At 46.5% G+C, this 25,779-nt stretch overlaps 1 protein-coding gene across 4 annotated transcripts in view; it reads left to right on the top strand.

Moving 5' to 3' along the window:
- LOC134957934 (complement factor H-like) overlaps nucleotides 1-25,779 on the top strand; it is a 498,750-nt gene that overhangs the window by 424,444 nt on the left and 48,527 nt on the right. For 3 of the 4 annotated variants that reach the window (XM_063940184.1, XM_063940185.1, XM_063940183.1), the window contains one exon: nucleotides 11,135-11,326. The exons of the other annotated variant lie outside the window; for it this stretch is intronic. In XM_063940184.1, coding sequence (XP_063796254.1) covers nucleotides 11,135-11,326 — 192 coding nt within the window. The remainder of the gene's footprint in view (nucleotides 1-11,134; nucleotides 11,327-25,779) is intronic. 4 annotated transcript variants of the gene reach the window in all.

Genomic DNA, 25,779 nt, shown 5'->3' with positions numbered 1-25,779 from the left:
ATTTACCTCCTGATCTTAAACCATATAAAGATAGGCAAATTCTCTAACATGAGCATACATTCTTCCCAAACTTTTTCTTCAGACAGTTTAATTAGGGTTTGTAGATCCCTTAATTTTATATTCACACTACCCAATTTGTTTCATCTTTATTCCCTGAACATTCTCCAGTTCTCATATTTGAGACCGCCTGTGCTTCAAACAGAGGGCCTAATTCAGACCTGATCGCACCTCTTCGAATTGGCAGAGGTCTGCGATCAGATAGTTGCCGCCCAGAGTGAAAATCCGCCCTGTGCAAGTCTGTGTACACTGTGCAAAAAGGTTTGCATATGCTGGCCAGCTGCAAATCCATTCGCCACTCACTTATCATCAAACGATGTTTCCAGTCTGTGCGTAGCCCAGGATTTAATCCTACAGGCCGTTCGAAGCCGGAGCTGACATCACACACCCTCCCTGAAAACACTAGGAATCAGAGGCGTAACTAGGGTTTTTGGAGCCCAGGGCAAGATGGAAAATGGCGCCCCCCCCCCCCCTAAAATAAAAAACACAAAAAGAAGCATGTGCGCGCGCCGAAGGCACGCGCGCCGAAAAATGGGCATGGCCACACACCAGAAGGGGTTTGGCTACGCTCCAGAAGGGGTGTGGCCACTGAAAATGGCCCACAGTGCCAGTTACATTGCCCCACGGTGCCGGATACATGCCCCACGGCGCCGGATACATTGCCCCACTCAGTGCCAGTTACATTGCCCCACTCAGTGCCAGTTACATTGCCCCACTCAGTGCCAGTTACATTGCCCCACTCAGTGCCGCACTCAGTGCCGGATACAATGCCCCACTCAGTGCCGGATACAATGCCCCACTCAGTGCCGGATACAATGCCCCACTCAGTGCCGGATACAATGCCCCACTCAGTGCCGGATACAATGCCCCACTCAGTGCCAGTTACATTGCCCCACAGTGCCAGTTACATGCCCCACAGTGCTAGTTACATGCCCCACAGTGCCGGATACAGTGCCCCACAGTGCCAGTTACATTGCCCCACAGTGCCAGTTACATTGCCCCACAGTGCCAGTTACATGCCCCACAGTGCCAGTTACATTGCCCCACAGTGCCGGATACAGTGCCCCACAGTGCCGGATACAGTGCCCCACAGTGCCGGATACAGTGCCCCACAGTGCCGGATACAATGCCCCACAGTGCCAGTTACATGCCCCACAGTGCCAGTTACATGCCCCACAGTGCCAGTTACATTGCCCCACAGTGCTGGATACAATGCCCCACAGTGCCAGTTACATGCCCCACAGTGCCAGTTACATTGCCCCACAGTGCCGGATACAGTGCCCCACAGTGCTGGATACAATACCCCAGTGCCAGTTACCGTGCCCCACAGTGCCAGTTACATGCCCCACAGTGCCAGTTACATGCCCCACAGTGCCAGTTACAGTACCCCACAGTGCCAGTTACGTGCCCCACAGTGCCAGTTACATGCCCCACAGTGCCAGTTACAGTGCCCCACAGTGCCAGTTACAGTGCCCCACAGTGCCAGTTACATGCCCCACAGTGCCAGTGAATGTGCCCCACAGTGCTGGATACAATGCCCCACAGTGCCAGTGAAAGTGCCCCACAGTGCTGGATACAATTCCCCACAGTGCCAGGCCCCCCGTGCCGCCGCCGGACCCCTGTCACTAACCTGAGAGGGGAGGAGAGCGCAGTGCAGCGCCTCTCCTTTCCCTCGCCTCTCCGGACGCCGGCGGATGTCTGGCGCCGGTTCGCTAGCCAATCAGAGCTTGCGGACCGGCAGCCAATCAGGAGCCGGTCCGCAAGCCCTGATTGGCTAGCGCCGGAGACCGGACACGGCAGCGCTGCTGGCAGTGCTGCTAGTGCTCCAGCGGCGGTGAGGGGAGGGAGAGACGCTGCGCTCTCTCCTCCCCTCACATTTAGGGTTAACGGGGCGAGTGGGGCATGATGCCCTGGACGCCGGCGGCGCCCCCCTCTCCTGGGCCTGCCAGGGCGCCCAGGGCACATGCCCCACTCGCCCTACCCTAGTTACGCCTCTGCTAGGAATGCCTGCTTTCTTCCTGACACTCACAGAAAACTACCAGTTACCACCCCAAAACTTCCTGTCAATCAGCCTGCCTCGCACCTGTGCATTATGATCTGTACGCGTAAACAGTCATTCGATAATCGGCTGCTGTGCAATTTCGCACAAACACGATCAGGTCTGAATTAGGCCCACTATCCTTTTTTTTCCACTTTCAGTCTAGATATTCCTTTTTTCTCTTACGTCATAAAGATGCTGGGGTCCAAATTAGTACCATGGGGTATAGACGGGTCCACCAGGAGTCATTGGCACTTTAAGAGTTTGAGAGTTTGGGCTGGCTCATCCCTCTCTGCCCCTCCTACCAGACTATGTTTAGAAAATGTGCCCAGAGGAGCCAGTCACAGCTAGGGGAGTTCTCCTGAGTTTTTCTGGTAAATGTTTTTTTTAGAGTTTATTATTTTGCAGGGAGGCTGCTGGCAACAGCCTCCCTGCAGCAAGGGACTGAGGGGGGAGCAGTGTCCACCCTGCGGGGTCAGAGCCACTGTCTCTGCTGACTGGATACTGAGCTCCAGAGGGGTCTGATCGCTCTCTGTTACAGGGGACCGCTCGCCCCAGCAGCATGTCACCACACTCTTGCAGAGCTGAAGACAGTGGCGTAACTACTGCCCCCGCTTGGGGGCAAGGGGCTGCGGGGGCGCCGCCACTGCTTTAGCTCAGATTGACATGCGGACGAGCGTCCGCATGTCAATCTGCTCTCACTAACCCTCCGCTGCTGTAAGGAGGGACACGGAGGGCACAGCGCGCGCCTCTCCTGTGTCCCTCCTGGGTCTCCGGCGGGTCTAATAAAGGAAGTGCCGTTCATGAGCTCTGATTGGCTCACGAACCGGCACTTCCTTTAACAGACCCGCCAGAGACCCAGGAGGGACACAGGAGAGGCGCGCGCTGCGCCCTCCGTGTCCCTCCATCACAAAACAGCGGGGGAGCTGGGGGGAAGGAGCACTGGGGGAGCATATGCAGCAAAGGGGGAGGTGGCTTATGTGGCACTGATGGGGCATATGTGGCACTAGGGGGTATATGTGTACTTGGCACATGGGGGGGCTATATTTGGCACAGGGGCATGTGAGTACTTGGCACTGTGGGGGAAAATCTGGCACTGGGGGCATATGTGGCACTGGGGGGGTATATGTGTACCTAGCACATGGGGGGGGGCTATATTGGGCACTGGGAGCATGTGAGTACTTGGCACTGTGGGGAAATATCTGGCACTTGGGGCATATGTGGCACTGGGGGGGTATATGTGTACCTGGCACATGGGGGGGGCTATATTTGGCACTGGGGGCATGTGAGTACCTGGCACTGTGAGGGAATATCTGGCACTGGGGGCATATGTGGCACTGGGAGCACAGCCCTAGCAACAAGCACTACCCCCTAGCAACGAGCATGACACCCAGTGCATGAAACCCCTGGCAACGAGCATGACACCCAGTGCATTAAACCCCTGGCAATGAGCATGACACTCTGAGCATGAAAACCCGTGGCACCGTGCATGGAACCAAGAGCATGAAACCCCTGGCAACGAGCAGGTAATTTAAAAGTAATTAGAAGCCTTACTGTAGGACTTAATGTGTAATGGGCATTACGGTGTGGCATAATGTATCACAGACATTGCGGTGTGTGTCATAATGTGTCACAGGCATTACGGTGTGTGGCATACTATATCACGGGCATTGTGGTATGTGGTATAATGTCTCAGGGTCATTGCAGTGTGGCATAATGTATAACGGGCATTGCGGTATGTGTCACAGGCATTACGGTGTATGGTATACTATATCACGGGCATTGTGATATGTGGTATAATGTCTCAGGGTCATTGCAGTGTGTGGCATAATGTATCACGGACATTGCGGTGTGTATCATAATGTGTCAGGCATTACGGTGTGTGGTATACTATATCACGGGCATTGTGGTATGTGGTATAATGTCTCAGGGTCACTGCGGTGTGTGGCATAATGTGTCACAGACATTGTATGTGCTATAATGTATCAGGGGCATTGCAGTGTGTAGCAAAATGTATAACGGGCATTGCGATCCCTGTCATAATGTGTCACAGGCATTACGGTGTGTGGCATAATGTGTCGGGGGCATTACGGTCTGTGCATATTGTGTCATGTGCATTATTGTGTGTGGCATAATGTCTAAGGGCCATTGCAGTATATGGCATAATGTATACTGGGCATTACTATAAGGAGGAAAAATGACAAATAACGTAAGGGGCATGAATCAGGGTTATTTTTCTTTCCTGTGGTGGCTAACGTCTGGGCGTGCAGGTTGCAAAACTGGGGTATAAGGTAGTCCTTTTCCTGCAATGCCATGCCCCTTTATGCAAAGCCACACCCAATTCAATTAAGCCACACCCCCTTTTTGCGACACGCATGTTTCGCCATTTACTAGTGCCAATTATGGGGATGGGGTTGGGGCACCGAAGAATTTTTTGGCTTGGGGGAGAAAAATTTCTAGTTACGCCAAGAATCTGTGGCGAGTGAGACACTGACCCCCGCTAGCAAGCAGGGGGTCGGTATGAAGATGGCAGCACAGGGTAGGAGCACAGTATTAACTGCACTCCGGGGATGGCTCAGTGGTACATGGTGCGGCGCTGTGAGGGGCGCCCTGAGCCAGCGCGACACCCTGCACTGGTCCAGAAGCCTGTCAGGTTCCCCGGATCTCAGTCAGCACCAACTCCTCAGGCCAGTATAATCCATGAAGAGCGGGAAGACAGCGCCATTACAGAGCGGACCCAGCAGCGTTTCAGCGCCATTCTCCTGCCTGCACAGCGCTGAGAAGGAGAATCTGGTCCCTCCACAGCAACTCCAGTTATCTGTAAATGGTACCAGGGGTTTGTAGAAGGGGGGGGGGATGTAGTACGACTGAGTGTCCTATTAATATGCACAGTCAGCGCTGACAAGGGGTCTCCCTTTGGTAAAAGCGATGTGTGTGGGTTGGCTCCAATCTGTGTCTCTCTTGCCATTCTTGGGGGGAAGGGGTTGGGTGGGGGGGGACGACAATGACTGCCCTCACCTGTGTGTGCGTAGAGTGTTGAAAAAAACATTAAAAACGGATAAAAAATCACAGAATTTAGGGGTAATTTTGAACCTACGGTATTAACCTCAATAACATTAATTTCAATAACATTAATTTCCACTAATTTCCAGTCTATTCTGAACACCTCACAATATTGTTTTTAGGCCATAAGATTGCACCAAGGTGGCTGTATGACTAAGCTAAGCGACACAAGTGTGCTGCACAAACACCTGGCCCATCTAAGAGTGGCACTGCCGTCAGTAGCGGATCTTGCCACGGCAAGCAGGACTTTTGCCCGAGGCGCTGCCTTCCGGAGGTCGCCGGCGCCATCTGGAGGGTGCCGCACCAGGGCAAGATCCGCTGCTGCTGTGCCCCCCGCTGCTGCTGCCTGCTGTGAAGGGAAACTAGACGTTACGCGTCTAGTTTCCCTTCGTGCAGAGGACCTTTACTGTGAGGTGCGCAATGACGTCATCGCACACCGCACATCATTTCAGCGGCGCTACTACTGTACAGGGGGCGTATATGACCACGCCCCCTGTATGAAGCCACACAGCCTATTGCCGCCTTGGTCGCAAAAAGCCCCTGAACCAGCCTGGACTGCCGTTGCAGACAGGATGGCACGTAAAAAATAAAAAATAAAACTAGGCCCCAAACAGCACATCATGCAAAGAAGAAAAAGAGGTGCAGTGAGGTGGCTGTATGACTAAGTTAAGCAACACAACCACCTGGCCCATCTAATTGTGGCATGCAGTTGTTGAATGTCGAAAGTGGCCCGCAATTTTTCCATCTACTTTTGGCATTTCCTGCACACCCCTGTCATTTTTCGAAAATTCTGCAATTGTTGGATTTATACGGCAGTACCCCTGGACTAATACAGCAGTACCCCTGGATTTTTACGGCAGTGTCAGACAGGATGGCACTTTAAAAACCATGCCCCAAACAGCACATGATGCAAAGATGAAAAAGAGGTGCACCAAGGTTGAGGTATGACTAAGCTAAGCGACACAAGTGTGTGGCACAAACACCTGGCCCATCTAGGGTTGGCACTGCAGTCCCACTGCACTATATATATAATCAGAATCACTGGAATTATATGGCAGTACCACTGGACATATACGGCTGGATCACTGGAATTATATGGCAGGATCACTGGAATTATACAGCAGTACCGCTGGACATATATGGCAGTATCACTGGACTTATATGCCAGTACCACTGGAATTATACGGCAGGATCTCTGGACTTATACACCAGTACCACTGGATTTATATGGCAGGATCACTGGAATTATATGGTAGGATCACTGGATTTATACAGCAGTACCACTGGACATATACAGCAGTATCAATGGACATATACGGCAGTATCACTAGACTGGATTTATATGCCAGTACCACTGGAATTATATGGCAGGATCACTGGATTTATACGCCAGTACCACTGGAATTATACGGCAGGATCACTGGATTTATACGCCAGTACAACTGGAATTATAAGGCAGGATCATTGGAATTATATGGCAGGATCACTGGAATTATATGGCAGTATCAATGGACATATACGGCAGTATCACTAGACTGCATTTATATGCCAGTACCACTGGAATTATACGGCAAGATCACTGGATTTATACGCCAGTACCACTGCATTATACGGCAGGATCACTGGAATTATATGGTAGGATCACTGGATTTATACAGCAGTACCACTGGAATTATACGGCAGGATCACTGGATTTATACGGCAGTATAGCTGGACATATACGGCAGTATCACTGGACATATACAGCAGTAGCATTGCAAATATACAGCAGTAGCATTGCAAATATACAGCAGTACATGGACGCCACCACTGAACTGATGCAGGACAACGCAGCACCACTGCAATGGACTGGACTTATACAGCAGCACTGGACATATGGCAGCAGAGGACACCACCAATGTGACTGGAATGATGCAGCACAAGACACCACCACTGGACTGATGCCGCACACTGAGGACGGAGACACGTCATCTCTCTACACTCTCCAATGCCGGAGTGAAAATGGCGTCGATGCGCGGCTCCTTATATGGAATCCAAACCACGCGAGAATCCGAAAGCGGGATGATGACGTTTTGCCTCGGTCTTTTTTCCGAGTCAGGCAGGAAAACTCGAGCCTGACTGGGATCCGGACTCGTGACGTGAAGTTCGGGGGGGGGGGGGGGTTGGGTTCTCTGGGAACTGAACCCGCTCATCTCTAATAAATATATATATATATATATATATATATATATATATATAGATAGATAAAGCAAGCAGGAACAGCCCGGCACTCCACTCCAATTGAAAACAGCAGCTGAGGTGTCCTCCCGGTCGGTGACACAAAGTCCCAAGTAAACAGCTATGTTGGTGTGGGCGGCACTCAATGCAGACTTCACAGCGTAAAGAAATGTACTTTATTAGGCCTAATAAAGTACATTTCTTTACGCTGTGAAGTCTGCATTGAGTGCCGCCCACACCAACATAGCTATATAGATATATATAGATATATATATATAGATATATATAGATATATATATATATATATACATAGAGATAGATATATATAGAGATATATATATATTGAGGTACAGGTACAGTTGTGGGTACCGTCTGTTTTGTCTACGTAGATTCACCTCCCATCTCAAGTGGAAAACCGCAGGGTGGAAGGAGTCTCCCGACCCTTTCATGATTGGGATTACAGCCTACAAATTTTTGAGTCTTGTATCTCAATTGCTTACAAGCAAAAGATACTCCAGTTTCATCTACCTGGTTTCTCTCAGCACCATCTTTCCAGTCGGTTAGAGTGAGGGGTCCTGTGCCTTAAGGCGCTAATTCAGACTCTAAGCCTTCAGCTAGCATACCAATTGTTTTGTTTACAGTTCAGGAAGAATTTATCAGGAACACCAAGCGGTATAGGGTCCTGTACTTAGGTCACAGTCTCTTCTGGACCTAATGGTTTATATCCAAGTTTGGACTTGGTGTAGGGGCATTTCCTAAATGTCTTTGGATTTTTCCTCCTTGTTCCCTTCTGACAGATTCTTTTTCAGTAACCTGGGTTTGTATTCCTCTGGTCATCTTCCAGCTTTTACTATGTTTTCCCCATGAAGCCCCGTGGCTCAGGGGGCATTATTCATTGTCACAGGAGCTGCTCATTGTGGCTTCATCCCTTCCCTGGATGACCTATTACTCTAGGCATATTCTGGAGAGAGATTTGTTTAATGCTTCTGTTTACACATCAGTATATATGAGGGATGCTTCCCTCGAGTCTCAGTACGTACAGAGACTTTATTTGGCTCAGTCAGTGTTCTCTACTTCCGGTGGCATTGGTTGGCCTTCAGTAGGACTTCCCGTATAGCCATTTCCATTTACCTATGGGGTCTCCTTTACATGGGGACTGTTTTTTTGTTTTTTTTCTCCCCTACAAGCCCACATGTCCTCAATTGCGGATTTTTCCCAGGTTTCAGTTTGTACAACCCGATTTATCTCTCCGGACCTGTACAGGTGTTCCCTTAGAATTCTGCACTACCCATTGGTGTCCTGACCCAGGACCACCTGAACGGCGTTGGGTCTCTTCACTTCTCCCTTTGAGAGTGGGTTACTTAAGTCCGGTAAGACTACTCCCCTACTGTTGCATACTCTTAGGAGTACAAATACACGGATTGTGCTCCTCTCTTCTACTGTAGCATATGTATGACAGTAAGGTGTCCACATATTATGCTATACCACCTTCGGCTTGTTATCCACAGGATGTCTTATCAACCATAGACCCTGCAGCAGACAAAGCTTACCTTTAGTGGGAGGAGGTTTTCTACACTAAACCTTCTACGGTCCTCATTTTTTATTTTTTATTTTTTTATTTTATCTGCTCTAGTGGGGGCGACAACAAGGGAACCTGGTCTGCTCCGTATGTTTGCCAGTTAGCGTTTTGTCTAGCCTTGCAGATCTCGTTCTCCAGATCTGCTGGTCCCTCTAGCGGGCGACCCTTGTATGTTGCCTCTACGTTCGGGCTTTGTCAAATGTAGATGCCAGAACAGATTGTCTGTTCAAGGTGTGGTGATGGAATGCGGGGAACTCTGGTGGCTCAACATGTTGGATCCTTCCTTTTATGCAACATACGCTGCCGTATCTGTGGCGGCATGCATTCCTATCCTATCAGATGGCATATGTTGCCTGAGGTGCACAGATCTCTGTATTTCTTTCAGGTAAAGACTTGTTTGTTGCTAGAGCTTCTCTATGGCGCATCCTATCGGATATTCAGCTGTTTGCTCAGGGTGTTGTTGGCCTTTAACATTCCACCTTAGTCCTTCGGATCTCAATTTGATATTACAGTGTTGCAATCTGTCTGGCTAGCCTCTGCACTCTCTATATCTTTCAGGGCCCGAATGTGTCTTTAGATTTTGCGAAACCAGGATGGCTCTACCTTGGTTTCAATAACTACCTGGCCAGACTTGAAATGCTGTCTGGTTCGCTGACAGGGCTGTTTGTACACTACATGTATCTCATGTGATATATGTATCCCAGTTGTCTTGGTGGGTTTCTGTATCGGTAGCCTCTGGGTCATACTGCATCTTAGGTTGCCTGACATCCTTTTGTCACGCCCCACATTTCTCTTGGTTGTGGCCTTGAGTCACGGCTTGACTGTGCAGTTTTCAGGTATTCTCAGCGCTCTCCAGCCCATTTTGGAAGCTCTGGGATGTCCGCATGGTACTAAATCCACTGTCCCCTATGGATGATAGAAATAACAGGATTTTGGTACTTACCGATAAATCCTTTTCTCTGAATCCATAAGGGACGCTGGATGCCCATCCTGTGCTGCTCTCTTCCGGCGGTGTTGTTATATACCTGGTTGCCGCTGTGGTTCCGGGGGGTCTGGGTGTCCTTTGAACCTGGTGCAAGGTCCACTTGTGTTACTGTCATTTTGATTTTGATTTTTTTTGTATGGCTTTGTATATATGTGTTTCTGTCACGGTTTTTCGGATTCTCTTGGCTATCTTGCTAACCTCCTCCTCTGTTGGTCGGGTTGCCGTCTCTCCTCAAGCAGTTTCTTAACTGGTCTGGGGAGGGGTATACAGGGGGAGGAGCCAGTCACACACATTAAAAATTTAAAGTGCCGGCTCACCTGATCATCCCATCTATACCCCATGGTACTAACTCCAGCGTCCCCTATGGACTCAGAGAGAGGGATTTATCGGTAAGTACCAAAATCCTGTTTTGGGGGGATGGATAGATACTATCTAGATAGATAGATAGTGGATAGTCTGCACACAATGCTTGAACTATAACAGCACAGTAGTGCTCAACTGGGGAGTCTAAATATACCAGATAAGTAATGCAAGGCACTCACCATAAATGTAAAAAAAACAGTAGGTGATTTATTACTCACAAACCATGTCCAAGTTAACATTTCGACCACCATGTGGGATCTTTATCAAGCAACTGACCAACAGGTGGTCCACATGCACATCTTGTATGTATAGACACAGACAGACAACTAGCACTCACTAAAAAATCAAAAGACAAAATTAATCTATTCGGGCGCACCCTTGCAGCTGAAAAATATGTTGCTCTAGAGGTATCACCAACCTCTGATGTGAACAGAAAATACAAAATGGGCAAACATATAGCATCAAGCGCTGGGAAATGAAATTCAAACCTTCCCTTTATGAATGGTTGTATTAAGGGTATTTTGTTACCCCCTCTTCCTCTAGCACTCACTGTATATCACTTTAACTGTTCCCTGATGCCCTTTGACGTGTACTCAACAAACTGGACCTGCAGCGAAACTCAGAATAAGAAGCAAGTCTGGTAAAAGCTTTTGGCCGATGTTTCAATGTCTTTATGACATTTTTATCACATTTTCATTACACGATGGTAAATACCTTAAATGTGCTCCCCATCATCATGCTGCTCACTGAATGCCTGTCAAATCTGATGGTATCAGATCAGATATATTTATTTATATTGTATGTACAATATGTGCTTTTATGTTTCTTTCAGAGCCATGTCAAATTTCCACAGAAGATATTAATGCAAATAATGTTCGGCTGGAATCGCCTAGTGACCTTCAAAAAGATGTTCAGCATGGTGCAGAAGTAAAGGTTGTCTGCCAGACAGGATTTAAACGTCCAACAGCTTCAAAGGCTGTATGTGACAATGGGAAAATGAAATATCACAAATGTTTTGCTGGAGGTACAGTAGCGCAACTTATTTTCTCCAGAAAAGAAAATGAAACCAAAAATGAACAGGAAATCACTGCAGATAATTTTAGAAGCTAAATTTCAAAAAAAAAATTTCCTTGACATCTAGCAGTGTTGTTCAGGACAATTATAAATTACAGTAGGCTAATCGTCCTGCCCCTTTAAACTGGGCCACTCATGAATTACACAATTTCTGTGGCTGATTAAAACTAGATAAAATACAGGCTTGAAGTCAGACGGCAACAGAAACTGTGTAATTCATGAGTGTCCAGGTTTAAAGGGATAGTATGATATACCGATTTTATAATACATTGTAACAATGACAGTATAGCATGTAACAGTACATCAATTGTGACTGATTGCATTGACTAACCTGTAGCACATGAAGAAGGTATGGTCCATGTTTAGCCACATTATGCAGCTGCTTTCTAAATATATATGTGCCACTGTGCTTGCCACCCCCCGGCCTCCCTGTGTCTGTGTGTGTCACGCACTGCTGTCATATGTGTTCTTTATGTAGCGTATGCACCCTGCTGCCATGAGTGTAGTGTATTTAATGTTTGTATCCTGCTGCCATGTGTGTACTGTGTGCTTACTGCTGGCACATGTGTGCACTGTATGTAGTGTGTGTGGGTGGTATTCATGTGACCGGCGGTCAGGAGACCCATGGTCACATGACCTCCCCCAACATCCCGCCCCCTCACTATGCTGACCAACAGGGACTATTTCCACTCGTGGGTGTCCACAACACCCGTAGATTGGGAATAGAACCCGCAGCGTGGCGAGCCCGCAAGGGGCTTGCTGCACTCGCCCGTGCTGCCGGGATCCTGGCGTCGGTATGCTGACGGAATCCCGGCATCGGTATGCTGACCATCTGTCAGCCATACCACACCCGTGTGTGCACCCTGCTGATATGTGTGTACTGTATTTAGTGTGTGCTCCCTGCTGCTATGTAAATACTGTGCTGTACGTGGTAGAGGCACAGTAGCGCAATTTAACCAGTGAGTCTGCACAGGGTTACAATCCCCTCTATGCATAACTGACAATTGGGACATTAATCTCTTCATTACGAGAGTGATTTATTATCAAATGTTTGACTTGGACAGCTCATATTTATATTTATTGCTCTACTGCATGTCCTGTTTGTCCTGTCCTATGTTTGTATACTGGTATTAGAACATTTACCTACAACTTAGACACCCTAGAAACTCACACTTAGATTATAATATCCATATGTTTTTATTGATTTCAATACACTTTTTGAAACACCGATATCTGTGACTTTATGCACCTTGCTGCACCAAGTGACCACAGATTTTGTTTGCTCATACTGTAGCCTCCAATATCTGTGACCGGATGCTGAATTTGGGCTATTAGGGGATTCCCTCTTACCATCAGTAACCCCCTGTTAATGACTCCACCTACAATGCAGTGGGTGGATAATTTGCTGCAACCACAAGACTACTATGATTGGCACCTGAAACCACTTACTGCTGTGTATGCATTGACACAGAGCTGCAGCACATCCTGAGTGGTGTTTGCTGATTCAGTAACTCAACATGGACTATGCATCATGATTTAATGGTGCTCAAGGTCTTCTTTTTATGTCCGTGTGGCTTGTCTATTGCTGTATTACTTAAATATTCTTTACTATGGCCCTCATTCCGAGTTGTTCGCTCGCAAGCTGCTTTTAGCAGATTTACTCACGCTAAACCGCCGCCTACTGGGAGTGAATCTTAGCTTCTTAAAATTGCAAACGACGTATTCGCAATATTGCGATTAGACCTCTCTTGGCAGTTTCTGAGTAGCTCCAGACTTACTCGGCATCTGCGATCAGTTCAGTGCTTGTCGTTCCTGGTTTGACGTCACAAACACACCCAGCGTTCGCCCAGACATTCCTCCGTTTCTCCGGCTACTCCCGCGTTTTTCCCAGAAACGGTAGCGTTTTTTCGCACACTCCCATAAAACGGCCAGTTTCCGCCCAGTAACACCCACTTCCTGTCAATCACATTACGATCACCAGAACGATGAAAAAGCCGTGAGTAAAATACCTAACTGCATAGCAAATTTACTTGGCGCAGTCGCACTGCGGACATTGCGGAAAATCGCTGCGATGAGAAAAAATTTAACGAGCGAACAACTCGGAATGACCACCTATATGCATTGTTTCTGATGCCTGTGAAGCACCTGAGTCCTATTGGAGAAAGAGTGCTATATAAATAAAATTATTATTTGTATTATAAATAGAGATGTGCAGCGGGCATTTTTCATGTTTTGTGTTTCGGTTTTGGATTCGGTTCCGCGGTCGTGTTTTGGATTCGGACACGTTTTGGCAAAACCACCCTTTCGGATTCAGATGCGTTTTGGGTCGGGTGTTTATTGAAGAAAAAAAAAACCTCAAAAATAGCTTAAATCATAGAATTTAGGAGTAATTTTGATCGTATAGTATTATTGACCTCAATAACCATAATTTCCACTCATTTCCAGTCTATTCTGAACACCTCACACTATTATTTTTAGTCCTAAAATTTGCACCGAGGTCGCTGGATGACTGAGCTAAGCGCCCCATGTGGGCGGCACAAACACCTGGCCCATCTAGGAGTGGCACTGTTGTGTCAGACAAGATGGCAGATTTAAAAAATAGTCCCCAAACAGCACATGATGCAAAGAAAAAAAGAGGTGCAATGAGGTAGCTGTGTAACTAAGCTAAGCGACCCAAGTGGCCGACACAAACACCTGGCCCATCTAGGAGTGGCACTGCAGTGTCAGACAGGATGGCAGATTCAAGAAATAGTCCCCAAACAGCACATGATGCAAAGATAAATAAAAAAAGAGGTGCAAGATGGAATTGTCCTTGGCCCTCCCACCCACCCTTATGTTGTATAAACAGGACATGCACACTTTAACAAACCCATCATTTCAGCGACAGGGTCTGCCACACGACTGTGGCTGAAATGACTGGTTGGTTTGGGCCCCCACCAAAAAATAAGCAATCAATCTCTCCTTGCACAAACTGGCTCTACAGAGGCAAGATGTCCACCTCATCATCATCATCCTCCGATTCCTCATCCCTTTCACTGTGTACATCCTCCTCCTTGCAGAGTATTAATTCGTCCCCACTGGAATCCACCATCACAGGTCCCTGTGTTCTTTCTGGAGGCAACTGCTGGTAAATGTCTCCAGGGAGGAATTTCTAATTCATTTTGATGAACATCATCTTCTCCACATTTTCTGGAAGTAACCTTCTACGCTGATCACTGACAAGGTGACCGGCTGCACCAAACACTCTTTCAGAGTACACACTGGAGGGGGGGCAACTTAAGTAAAATAAAGCCAATGATGCTGTCACTCATATAATTCTCCACCATTCTTTCAATGGTGACAGAATCATATGCAGTGACAGTAGACGACATGTCAGTAATCGTTGGCATGTCCTTCAATCCGGACCAGATGTCAGCACTTACTCCTGACTACCCTGCATCACCGCCAGTGGGTGGTTTTGGAAATTGTATCCTTTTCCTGGCAGCTCCAGTGGCGTAGAAAATGAAGGAGGAGCTGTTGGCAGGTCACATTCCACTTGAGCTGACAATTGTCTCACCAGTAGGTCTTTGAACATCTGCAGACTTGTGTCTGCTGGAAAGAAAGATACAGCGTAGGCTTTAAACCTAGGCTCGAGCACGGTGGCCAAAATGTAGTGCTCTGATTTCAACAGATTGACCACCCGTGAATACTGGTTAAGCGAATGAAGGGCTCCATCCACAAGTCCCACATGCCTAGCGGAATCGCTCCATTTTAGCTCCTCCTTCAATCTCTCCAGCTACTTCTGCAAAAACCTGATGAGGGGAATGACCTGACTTAGGCTGGCAGTGTCTGAACTGACTTCACGTGTGGCAAGTTCAAAGAGTTGGAGAACCTTGCAACATGGAAATCATTCTCCACTGTGCTTGAGTCAGGTGCATTCCCCCTCATTTGCCTATATCGTAGGCAGATGTAAAGGCTTGAATGGCCTTTTGCTGCTCCTTCATCATCTGAAGCATATAGAGGGTTGAATTCCACCTCGTTACCACCTCTTGCTTCAGCTGATGGTAGGGCATGTTCATGAGCGTTTGCTGGCGCTCCAGTCTTTGGCACACGGTGGCTGAATGCCGAAAGTGGCCCACAATTTTTCGGGCCACCGACGGCATCACCTGCACGCCCCTGTCGTTTTTCCAAAAAATAAGCACCATCAAATTAATTGTATGTGCACAACATGGGACTTGCTGGAATTTGCCCACATGTAATGCACGCACAATAATAGTGGCATTGTCCAATATCAGAAATCCCAAGGAGAGTCCAATTGAGGTAAGCCAATCTGCGATGATGTTCCTCAGATTCCGTAAGAGTTTGTCAGTTGTGTGCCTCTTATGGAAACGGTGATACAAAGCGTAGCCTGCCTAGGAACGAGTTGGCGTTTGCGAGATGCTGCTACTGGAGCCACCGCTGTTATTTCTGCAGGAGGCAATACATCTACCCAGTGGGCAGTCACAGTCATATAGTTCTTAGTCTGCCCTGCTCCACTTGTCCACATGTCCGTGGTTAAGTGGGCAGTGGGTACAACTGCATTTTTTAGGACACTGAGGACACTTTTCCTGACGTCTGTGTACATTCTTGGTATCGCCTGCCTAGAGAAGTGGAACCTAGATGGGATTTGATACCGGGGACACACTACCTCAAGCAATTCTCTAAGTCCCTGTGAACTAACGGTGGTTACCGGACGCACGTCTAACACCAACATAGTTGTCAAGGCCTGAGATATCCGCTTTGCAACAGGATGACTGCTGTGATATTTCATCTTTCTCGCAAAGGAATATTGGACAGTCAATTGCTTACTGGAAGTAGTACAAGTGGTCTTCCGACTTCCCCTCTGGGATGACGATCGACTCCCAGCAGCAACAGTAGCAGTAGGCGTTACACTCAAAGATCAATCGGAGGAATCCCAGTTAGGACAGGACTCGTCAGACTTGACAGTGACATGGCCTGCAGGACTATTGGCGTTCCTGTCTAAGGAGGAAATTGACATTGAGAGAGTTGGTGGTGTGGTTTGCAGGAGCTTGGGTACAAGAGGAAGAAGGGATTTAGTTGTTAGTGGACTGCTTCTGCTGTCACCCAAAGTTTTTGAACTTGTCAATGACTTCTGATGAATGTGCTCCAGGTGACGTATAAGGGAAGATGTTCCTAGTTGGTTAACGTCCTTACCCCTACTTATTACAGCTTGACAAAGGCAACACATGGCTTGACACCAATTGTCTGCATTTCTGTTGAAATAATTCCACACCAAAGAGGTGATTTATTTTTATTTTTTTTGTATTTTGACCAGGCATGTCAATGGCCTTATTCATCACACAGACAACAGGTGTCTCCCTGGGTGCCTGATTTAAACAAACCACCTCACCATCAGAATCCTCCTCGTCAATTTCCTCCTCAGCGCCAGCAACACCCATATCCTCATCCTGGTGTACTTCAACAGTGACATCTTCAATTTGAATATCATGAACTGGACTGTGGGTGCTCCTTCCAGCACTTGCAGGGGGCGTGCAAATGGTGGAAGGAGCCACCTCTTCCCGTCCAGTGTTGGGTAGGTCACGCATCGCACCCGCCGACACATTTGGACTCTCCTTGGGGATTTATGAGTTAGAATGCACAATTCTTTGCTGTGCTTTTTCCAGCTTAACTCTCTTAATTTTTCTAGCGGGAGGATGAGTGCTTCCATCGTCATGTGAAGCTGAACCACTAGTCATGAGGAACATAGGAGAGGGCTGTAGCCGTTCCTTGCCACTCCGTGTCGTAAATGGCATATTGGCAAGTATACGCTTCTCCTCAGAAATTTTAATTTACATTTTTGGGTCATTTTAATGAACTTTTGCTTTTTGGATTTTACATGCTCTCTTCTATGACATGGAGCATTGGCCTTGGCAGACGATGTTGATGGCATTTCATAGTCTCTGCCATGATAAGTGGCAGCAGCTTCAGCACTAGGTGGAAGTGGATCCTGATCTTTCCCTATTTTACCATACAAATTTTTGTTCTCCATTTTTTTTAATGTGTGGAATTATATGCCAGTAATATATCTGGAATTAGACAGCAGTAATGTCTGGAATTAGATACCACTAGATAGATACCACTGTGACTGGAATGATGATGACCTAGGCACAGTGACAGGACACTACCACCGCACCCTACTGCAGCAAGATGCAGCTCAAGACACTGTACTAGCATTAGTAATGTAGTATTATTAAGCATCACAATGCAGCACAAGACAATGAGCAGTGATACTGAGCATTGATGATGATACTACTGAGAACTGATACTGAGCAGCACATTGCAGCACAAGACACTGTACTAGTATTAGTAATGTAGTATTACTGAGCACCACAATGCAGCATAAGACAATGAGCAGTGATGCTGAGCACTGATGATACTACTGAGAACTGATACTGAGCAGCACGATGCAGCACAAGACGCTGTACTAGTATCAGTAATGTAGTATTACTGAGCACCACAATGCAGCACAAGACAATAAGCAGTGATACTGAGCAATGATGATACTACTGAGAACTGACACTGAGCAGCACAAGACACTGTACTAGTATTAGTGTGCAGCACAAAAGCACTCTGGAATTGTCACCCCCCAGATACCACTGTGACTTGAATGATGATGACCGATGCACAGTCACAGCAGGACACTACTACCACAGCACCCTACAGCAGCAAGATGTAGCACAAGAGAGACACTGTACTAGTATTACTGAGCAGCAATAAGCACTGATACTGAGCACTGATATTGAGATTTGCCACTGAGAGAACGTAGCCACGTCCTCTCTGTACTCTATACAATGCACAAGTGAAAATGGCGGCGACGTGCGGCTCTTTATATGGAATATCGCGAGAATCTGAGAGTGGGATGATGACGTTTTGCCTCATTCGGGTTTTCAGAGTCAGGCGGGAACAACCGAGCCTGCCTCGGACCCATGTAAAACACGTGGAGTTTGTGGTGGTTCGGTTCTCTGGAACCGAACCCGCTCATCTCTAATTATAAAACATTAAAATTCATATTTATTAAACAAACGGCTACTAGCACTGATAACACATTAAAAAATGCACCTAGCACCTATAGGTTAATTTTAAAATGGTGGTTGCCGCTTTCAGTGCTGCAGCGGCCATTTTAAACACGTGTCTGGTCTACAGTCACAGCGCAGTAGTGCTCTACTGACTTCAAAAGAGGTAACAGGGATATACGGAGTTGAGTAAACACAGAGATCTGGGCTAAGACAAAGTATTTTTTAGTGGGACACTCAATTAAGCAGTGACTTCATAAGATATAACTTTTATTATTTTTAGAGATGAGCGTGTCCGGTTCTCCAGGAACAGGATCGACCCGAACATTGTGATCCGAGCACAGATCTGAGTCTGACTCGGGTTTTCCCGCCTGACTCGGATCTTAAATCGAGGTAAAATGTCATCCTCCCGCTGTCAGGTTTTGGATTCTATATAAGGTCCCTGGTGATTGTGCCATTTTCCTTTGGCTGTGGAGCTTGTATTGATTAGACGTGTCCGTGCAGTGTCCAATGGGTTGTATTATATGATCACTCTGCAATGTTGGGCAAGTGTCAGGAGGGCGTGAGAGTAAAGAAAGACAAGATATGTGATGTTATGTGTACTGTAGAGAGAGGATGTTATTAGATAGGGAAGCACTGAAGGTTATGTGGGTGGATCTGGAATTTGAGTTTTCAGGGAATGTTTAAAGATTTGGAGACTAGAGGTTAGTCTTATTGTGCGTGGGAGGGCATTCCAGTGGGTGAAGCTCGGATAAAGTCCTGTTTGAGTGAGAACAAGTAATGTGTGTGATGAGAGATGCAGATCTTGTGCAAAACGGAGAGGTCGGGTAGGGAGATATTTTGAGATGAGTGAAGAGATGTATGTTGGTGCAGTTTGGTTAATGGCCTTGTATGTATGTATGTATGTGTGTGTGTGTATATGTGTGTATGTATGTGTGTGTGTATGTATGTATATATATATATATATATATATATATATATAATATGCAATGGAAGGCAGCACTCAGAGACTTTCACAAGTACAAAAAAACGTGCTTTAATATAGGTCAACGTTTCGGGAGACGTACTCCCTTCTTCATGACACAGCAAAACAAGTGCATAAACAGTGCAATACAACATGTTAAATACCTTACCTTCCCCTGACCCGCCTACCCCCGCCTCGGCCAGCAGCGTCCCGTTCCACGGCGCTCGCACTTCCGGGTATGGATCTCCCCGCCCCTCTGGAGTGACATAATTCCGTGGTCAGGCGGTGCGGTCGCTGGAGGGTAAACACAGGAAGTGCTCACGCGTTGCCATGGGGTTACAAGAATACATAAACAAAACATAACTAACCAACTACAGTGAAATGTAAGCTATGACCACCTAAGTGGAAATCAGTGTATTTTTCTCTGGCTGGGTCCACAGGTTATCCACAAGATAACATTGGGATATGCCGGAGCGACAGCGGAATTGGCACCAATCGGTCACGAGCTTTCTGGCCTCCAAGGATGCATCGGGGCTTCTCCATATAATCCCGCCCACTGACTCAGTCAAATCAGTTTTTTGTTTGGTGCGGCAAGGAGCCGGCCATGGTCACAGGGTTGCTGTTATAGCAGCCTGTAGCTTTTTATTTTATTTTTATAGTCTTACTATGGTTTTATTTTTTCTTGAGTGACTTTTCTTAATAGCGTCTTAAATGCATATTAGAAAGAGTCGCTCCAACAACTCCCCACCGGGTCGCAACAACGCTTACCTTCGCGGTACAGTGCTGTCTCGACGGGCGTCTGTGTCGGATGATTCTAGCAGGTCCAGCAGACGTAACCAGGCTGTGGCCGGAGCATGGGGAGAATGTAAGGCATCGGTTTCCTCTTACTAGGGGGTCCGGACACAGCTACACTGCATTTGTGGAGACTACAAACAGTGTGTTGATGCGCCGAACACTCTGAGGTGCGACAACGCTATGCTTTAGGAATCATAGGCGCCAGGACTAGGTTGAGGCCGCGATCCTTAAAGTTTAAGTCAACGGGGGAATTAGACACTCTCCTGGTCGCCCTTCCCCCAAGTTCATGACCAGTTTCCGCGCGTCTCCCGTCCATGAACTAAATTACCTCACTTCTGTATCAGACGCTACCACGAAGGTACTCTGTCGCAGCTTAGACGCTGCGGTTGTGTAAACTAGAGTTGCCGCTTAGACCGAGTCGCAGGCCGTAGCGTCTGCATACACGTAGCATTCACTGGGCGTCCATGTGCGTTAGTGAGCGTCCGTGTCTCATCAGTTATCAGGAGCGGTAGTGTACATCAGTAGCGTCTGAATTCACTCAGCGTCTTGTGAGCGTATTTGTGGATATGAAAGTGTGGTGATTCTCCCTGTATCCCGCTCTATGGAGGAAGGGTATACAGTACTAAAATTCTCTCTACTTGTTAGTATGAATTGTTAATTTTGGTACATATTGCATATGAGACCTGTATATTACTGTGTTTCTGCATGTTATGTTTGGGGAAAAAAAACAGTTTAAAACAGAAATGCTATTATCCCACTTGTAAGTTATTATGATGATGATTGTATTCTCATATGACAATGTCTAATACTTTAACATGTGACTGACTGCTAGTATGTATGCTGACTTTTATAAGTTTTGTCAGTTCTATTCTGAACCTCAAATCAGGTACATGGATTGTGGTCAGATTGATATCACCTCTATATCTATATAAGTGATTTTCAGTCACAAAAGAGTGTAGTATTTGTAAAAAATGATTATTTACCTTGTCTGTGAGTGGCAAAAGTGACCCTACACCCTTAACATGCTTGGTATGGTAATTTTGCATGGAATAGTTCAGTATCTTACTTATGAGGGGCAACGCCCTGCTAGAGGGGTGTGGTCACACAGACCTTGTTTGCAATTGCTGGCAAAGATCAGCACCTGCAGTTCTACCCAAAGCAGGGGAATAGGTTACACTATTAACCCATGTAGGCAGCTTTTACAAATAGCCAGGCTATTAAACAGCAGAACAGATGGGTAACCAGGGTAGATACATCCATGTTACAGACTACACAAGATGAATTCCAATACCCCATATGATGATCAGATATAGCTGACCTTATTGATGCATGAAGGCAATTCTGTCTCTGGAAGTGTCAAAATCTAAGGCACCTGTATTTAAACAGTGCTCCAGCAATGCTAAAGGGTGTAAGTTCAAGCCTGGCCTGGAGTAGTTTTGTTAACTGTTTTAGGGAGTCTTACTATCCCTTTCCAGCTGCGGAATGTTCAAAAAGAGAGAAGTTCCTCCTAGAGTAGATGCACACATACTGCGACTTGTGCATAAATCTGCTTTGCCATTGTGATCTACCTCACTAAATTATGTCTCAGACAGAAGGGTAGATAGCTTCTTGAAAAATATATTTTCTCTATCAGGAGCAGTGGTAAGGCCTGCTATGGCCTCGGCCTGGGTGACAAGGGCAATGGTAAAATGGGGGAGGAACTAGAGAATGGCCTCTCCCCTCATCTAGGTCGTATAAGCTGCCCAATATTTGGAAGAAGCAGCATTTGATATGGGTACGATTGCTTCTAAAGCATCAGCCTTGACAGTAGCCGCTCGTAGAGCAGTTTGGCTACGCACTTGGAAAGCAGAGGCAGAATCCAAGAAAGAGTTGGAAACATTGCTTTTTACTGGTAATATATTGTTTGGAAAACAATTGTCAGATATTCTAGAATCGGAAGCTGAATCCAAAAAGGTCAGATTTCCAGCTATTTTTAATCCTAACACTAGGGGATCAAAATTTCGCCCATTTGGCAAGGCAAAGCAAAAGCTAAAGAGGTGACTAAGCAACCCCGGTTCAATAGATCAGCCAGGGGTAGGAAGCAATGGGCTAGTAGAAAGCTAGCTTCCCAGCCTGAACAGAAGCCATCAGCCTGAAGATATGGGCCTCCGCTTGGAGGATTCCAGGGTCGGGGGCCGACTCCTTCAGTTTGCACACATATGGCAACAGTCGTAGACAGATGCTTGGGTGCAGAAGGTGGTGTATCTCGGTTATGGTTTCCCATTCAGGAAGCAGCCTCCTCAAAGATTTTTTTGCACCAGCCCGTGGGAATAGAATCAAAAGCCAGGGCCTTGCAAGAAGCAATTCAGAAATTGCTTCAGTTTGATGTAATTATCCCAGTACCCCCGTTGCAATGGGGACAGGGTTTTTACTCCATTCTTTTCTTGATTCAGAAGCCGAATGGGTCGTTCCGACCAATCCTCAATCTCAAAAGGTTAAGCAAATACATTTGGATTCTAAAGTTCCACATGGAAACATTACGCTCCATAATTTTGGCCATGGAACTGGGAGATTACATGGTATCTCTGGATACAGGATGCTTACCTACATGTGCCTACAGCACGGTCTCATCAATGTTACCTCAGGTTTGCCATCCTCCAGGCAGTACAGACGGTGTAATGGTTAGCATTACTGGTTCACAGAACTGTGTGGAGTTTGTATATTCTCCCTGCGTGGGTTTCCTCCGGGTACTCCGGTTTCCTCCCACAATCCAAAAAATATACTGATAGTTTATTCCAAGCTTTGCCTTTCGGGCTAGCAACAGCACCCAGGGTGATTACCAAAGTTATGGTGGTTATGGCAGCTTATCTCCGCAAGCAGGGGATAAGAATATTTCCATACCTCGACGACTTGTTAATCCTAGCACATTCGCAGGAATGGCTCTTGAGCCTACTTCAACAGACAGTAGTTTGTCTACAAAGACACTGGTGGCTCATAAACTGGGAAAAGTCGTCTCTGATTCTTTCACAACGGATGGTTCATTTGGGGGCATATTGGACTCAGGTGTACAGAGAATTTTCTTGCCAGAGAAAAAGATAGCCAAGGTGCAGGTCATGACTCAGGAGTCGTTGCACACTCAGACAATGTCAGTCCATGCAGCAATGCGACTGTTGGGTCTGATGGTGTCAACCTTCGACATGGCGGAATATGCACAATTCCACTCCAGACCTTTACAGCACCTTATTCTGACCAAATGGAACTGAAATAATCAGATAATAAAAAAGCAGATGATAAAGTTTCTGGTAAACGTAAAAAGGTCTCTAGCATGGTGGCTACAGACAGACCATTTAAACAAGGGGAGACCCTTTTGTATAAAAGAATGGCAAGTCCTGACAACAGATGCCAGTCTTCAAGGCTGGGGAGCAGTGTTTGAAAGCCTTTGGTTTCAGGGAAAATGGACCATAAGGGAAAGTTGCCTGCCAATAAATCTGTTATAAATAAGGGCCATAGATATGGCTCTAGTTCAGGCAAAGGACAATCTGCAAGGTAGACCAGTCCAGATCTGCTCAGACAATGCAACAGCAGTAGCGTACCTCAATCATCAGGGAGGAACTCACAGCAAGAGACTGATGGAGAAAGTGACTCACATACTGAAGTGGGCAGGAGTACTGATCTGGGAAGCGGATTTTCTCAGTCGACATTCCATTCAGGAAACCGAATGGGCATTATACCCAGAAGTGTTTCAGACTCTAGTAAACAGATGGTGCGTGCCAGAGATAGATCTCATGGCATCGCGTCTAAACAAGGTTCCAAGGTACAGATCAAGAACAAAGGATCCAGGAGCATTCCTTGTAGATGCATGGATCTGTGAATTGGAAATCTCATCTGGCATATCTGTTCCCTCCAACATCCCAGTTACCCAGGGTAGTAAGAAAAATAAAGCAAGCAAAAGGAGCCATAATTTTAATAGCTCCATCTTGGCCCAGAAGGCATTGGTACACAGATCTACTAAGGATGTCCATGGAAGCACCAATACTGCTCCCTCAATGTCCAGATCTGCTAATGCAGGGTCCTTGTTGTCATAGCCATCTGGATCGTCTGTCTTTGATGGCGTGGCTGTTGAAAGCTCTATCTTAAGAAGCTAGAGAATCTTCAAAACAAGTAATTCAAACTATGCTTAGAGCAAGAAAACCTTCTTAAGCTCGTATGTATTCATATGTATAGTGAAAGAAGTTTGAATCCAAGATCTTTTTAAAGTATCCAGGATTTTGGATTGTTCTTCAAGCAGGATTGAGAGTTCAAGTATCAGTGTTAACTGTGTAGTTTCAGAGAAAAGATGCTACCTTACAGGTTGTGTGTACTTTCTTTCAGGGAATTGTACATATTCAACCTCCATTCATGCCTCCTGCAGTTCCCTGGGATTTGAATCTAGTTCTTAACATATTTCAGGGACTCTGTTTAAACCACGTAAGAGAGCAGATCTTGAAGGGTTAACGGCTAAAGTGCTCTTTCTACTGGCAAGGGTGCCAGTTAAAAGAGTGTCAGATTTAGAAGCACGGTAGTGTGTCTCCTTTTCTAATATTTCCAGATAAGGTTGTTCTTAGAACTAAATCTGGTTATCTTCCAAAGGTGATTTTAAAGTTTCACCTTAACGAGGAGATTGTAGTCCCAGCTTTTTCAGGTATCGGGACTTTCTGTGGGAGAAGCGTCGCTGGACGTGGTCCGGGTAAGAATCTCCATAGATTGTACCATCAGAAAAACAGATTCTCTCTTCATCCTCTACGAATTTATAAGAGGATGTCCTGCTAGTAAACAGAGGCTGGCAAGAGGGCTCCGAATGGTAATTTCAGCAGCTTATTCTCGTGCAGATCTCCCTACTCCGGCTAATGTCTCTGCTCACTCTACATGTAAGGTAGGTCCTTCATGGGCAGCACAATAGGGTGCTTCAGCAGAACAGATTGGTAAGGCAGCCACATAGGTCTTCAAGTAACACTTTCACTAGACATTATGCCATGGATACTTTTGCCTCTCATGATGCTGAATTCGGGCGAAAGATTCTCCTGTCTAATCAGGAGTGTTCCCACCACTAAACTGGCTTTAGGAATCCCAATGTTATCCTGTGGATAACCTGTGGACACAGCCAGAGAAATGTACCATTATGGTAAGAACTTACCATTGATAACGAGATTTCTCTTATGTCCACAGGTATCCACAGGGGTCCCACCCTGACGCACCTGATTTGAGGATCTTGACAATCACTAAACCTCTTCCCTCTTGCATGGAAGGGTGTGTATGTGTGTTCTTATAACCTAAGTAGGTTTCTGCCTGATGCTCCTGCCTAAATTGCTGTGGAAAGAATGGATTTGACTGAGTCAGTGGGCGGGATTATATGGAGAAGCCCCGATGCATCCTGGGAGGCCAGAAAGCTCGTGATCGATTGGTACCAATTCCGCTGTCGCTCCGGCATATCCCAATGTTATCCTGTGGATACCTGTAGAGTCTAGACATAAGAGAGATCCCGTTATCAACGGTAAGTTCTTACCATAACGGTAAATTCAAAATCCCATGGTGCACAAGACACACACTGCATCAAGCATGTGTTTGATCGACAAT

This window comes from Pseudophryne corroboree, chromosome 9 (assembly GCF_028390025.1).
Source record: "Pseudophryne corroboree isolate aPseCor3 chromosome 9, aPseCor3.hap2, whole genome shotgun sequence".
Taxonomy (NCBI): Eukaryota; Metazoa; Chordata; class Amphibia; order Anura; family Myobatrachidae; genus Pseudophryne; species Pseudophryne corroboree.
Note: the sequence above shows the minus strand (reverse complement) of the source record. Positions and strands in the feature narration are given on the sequence as shown.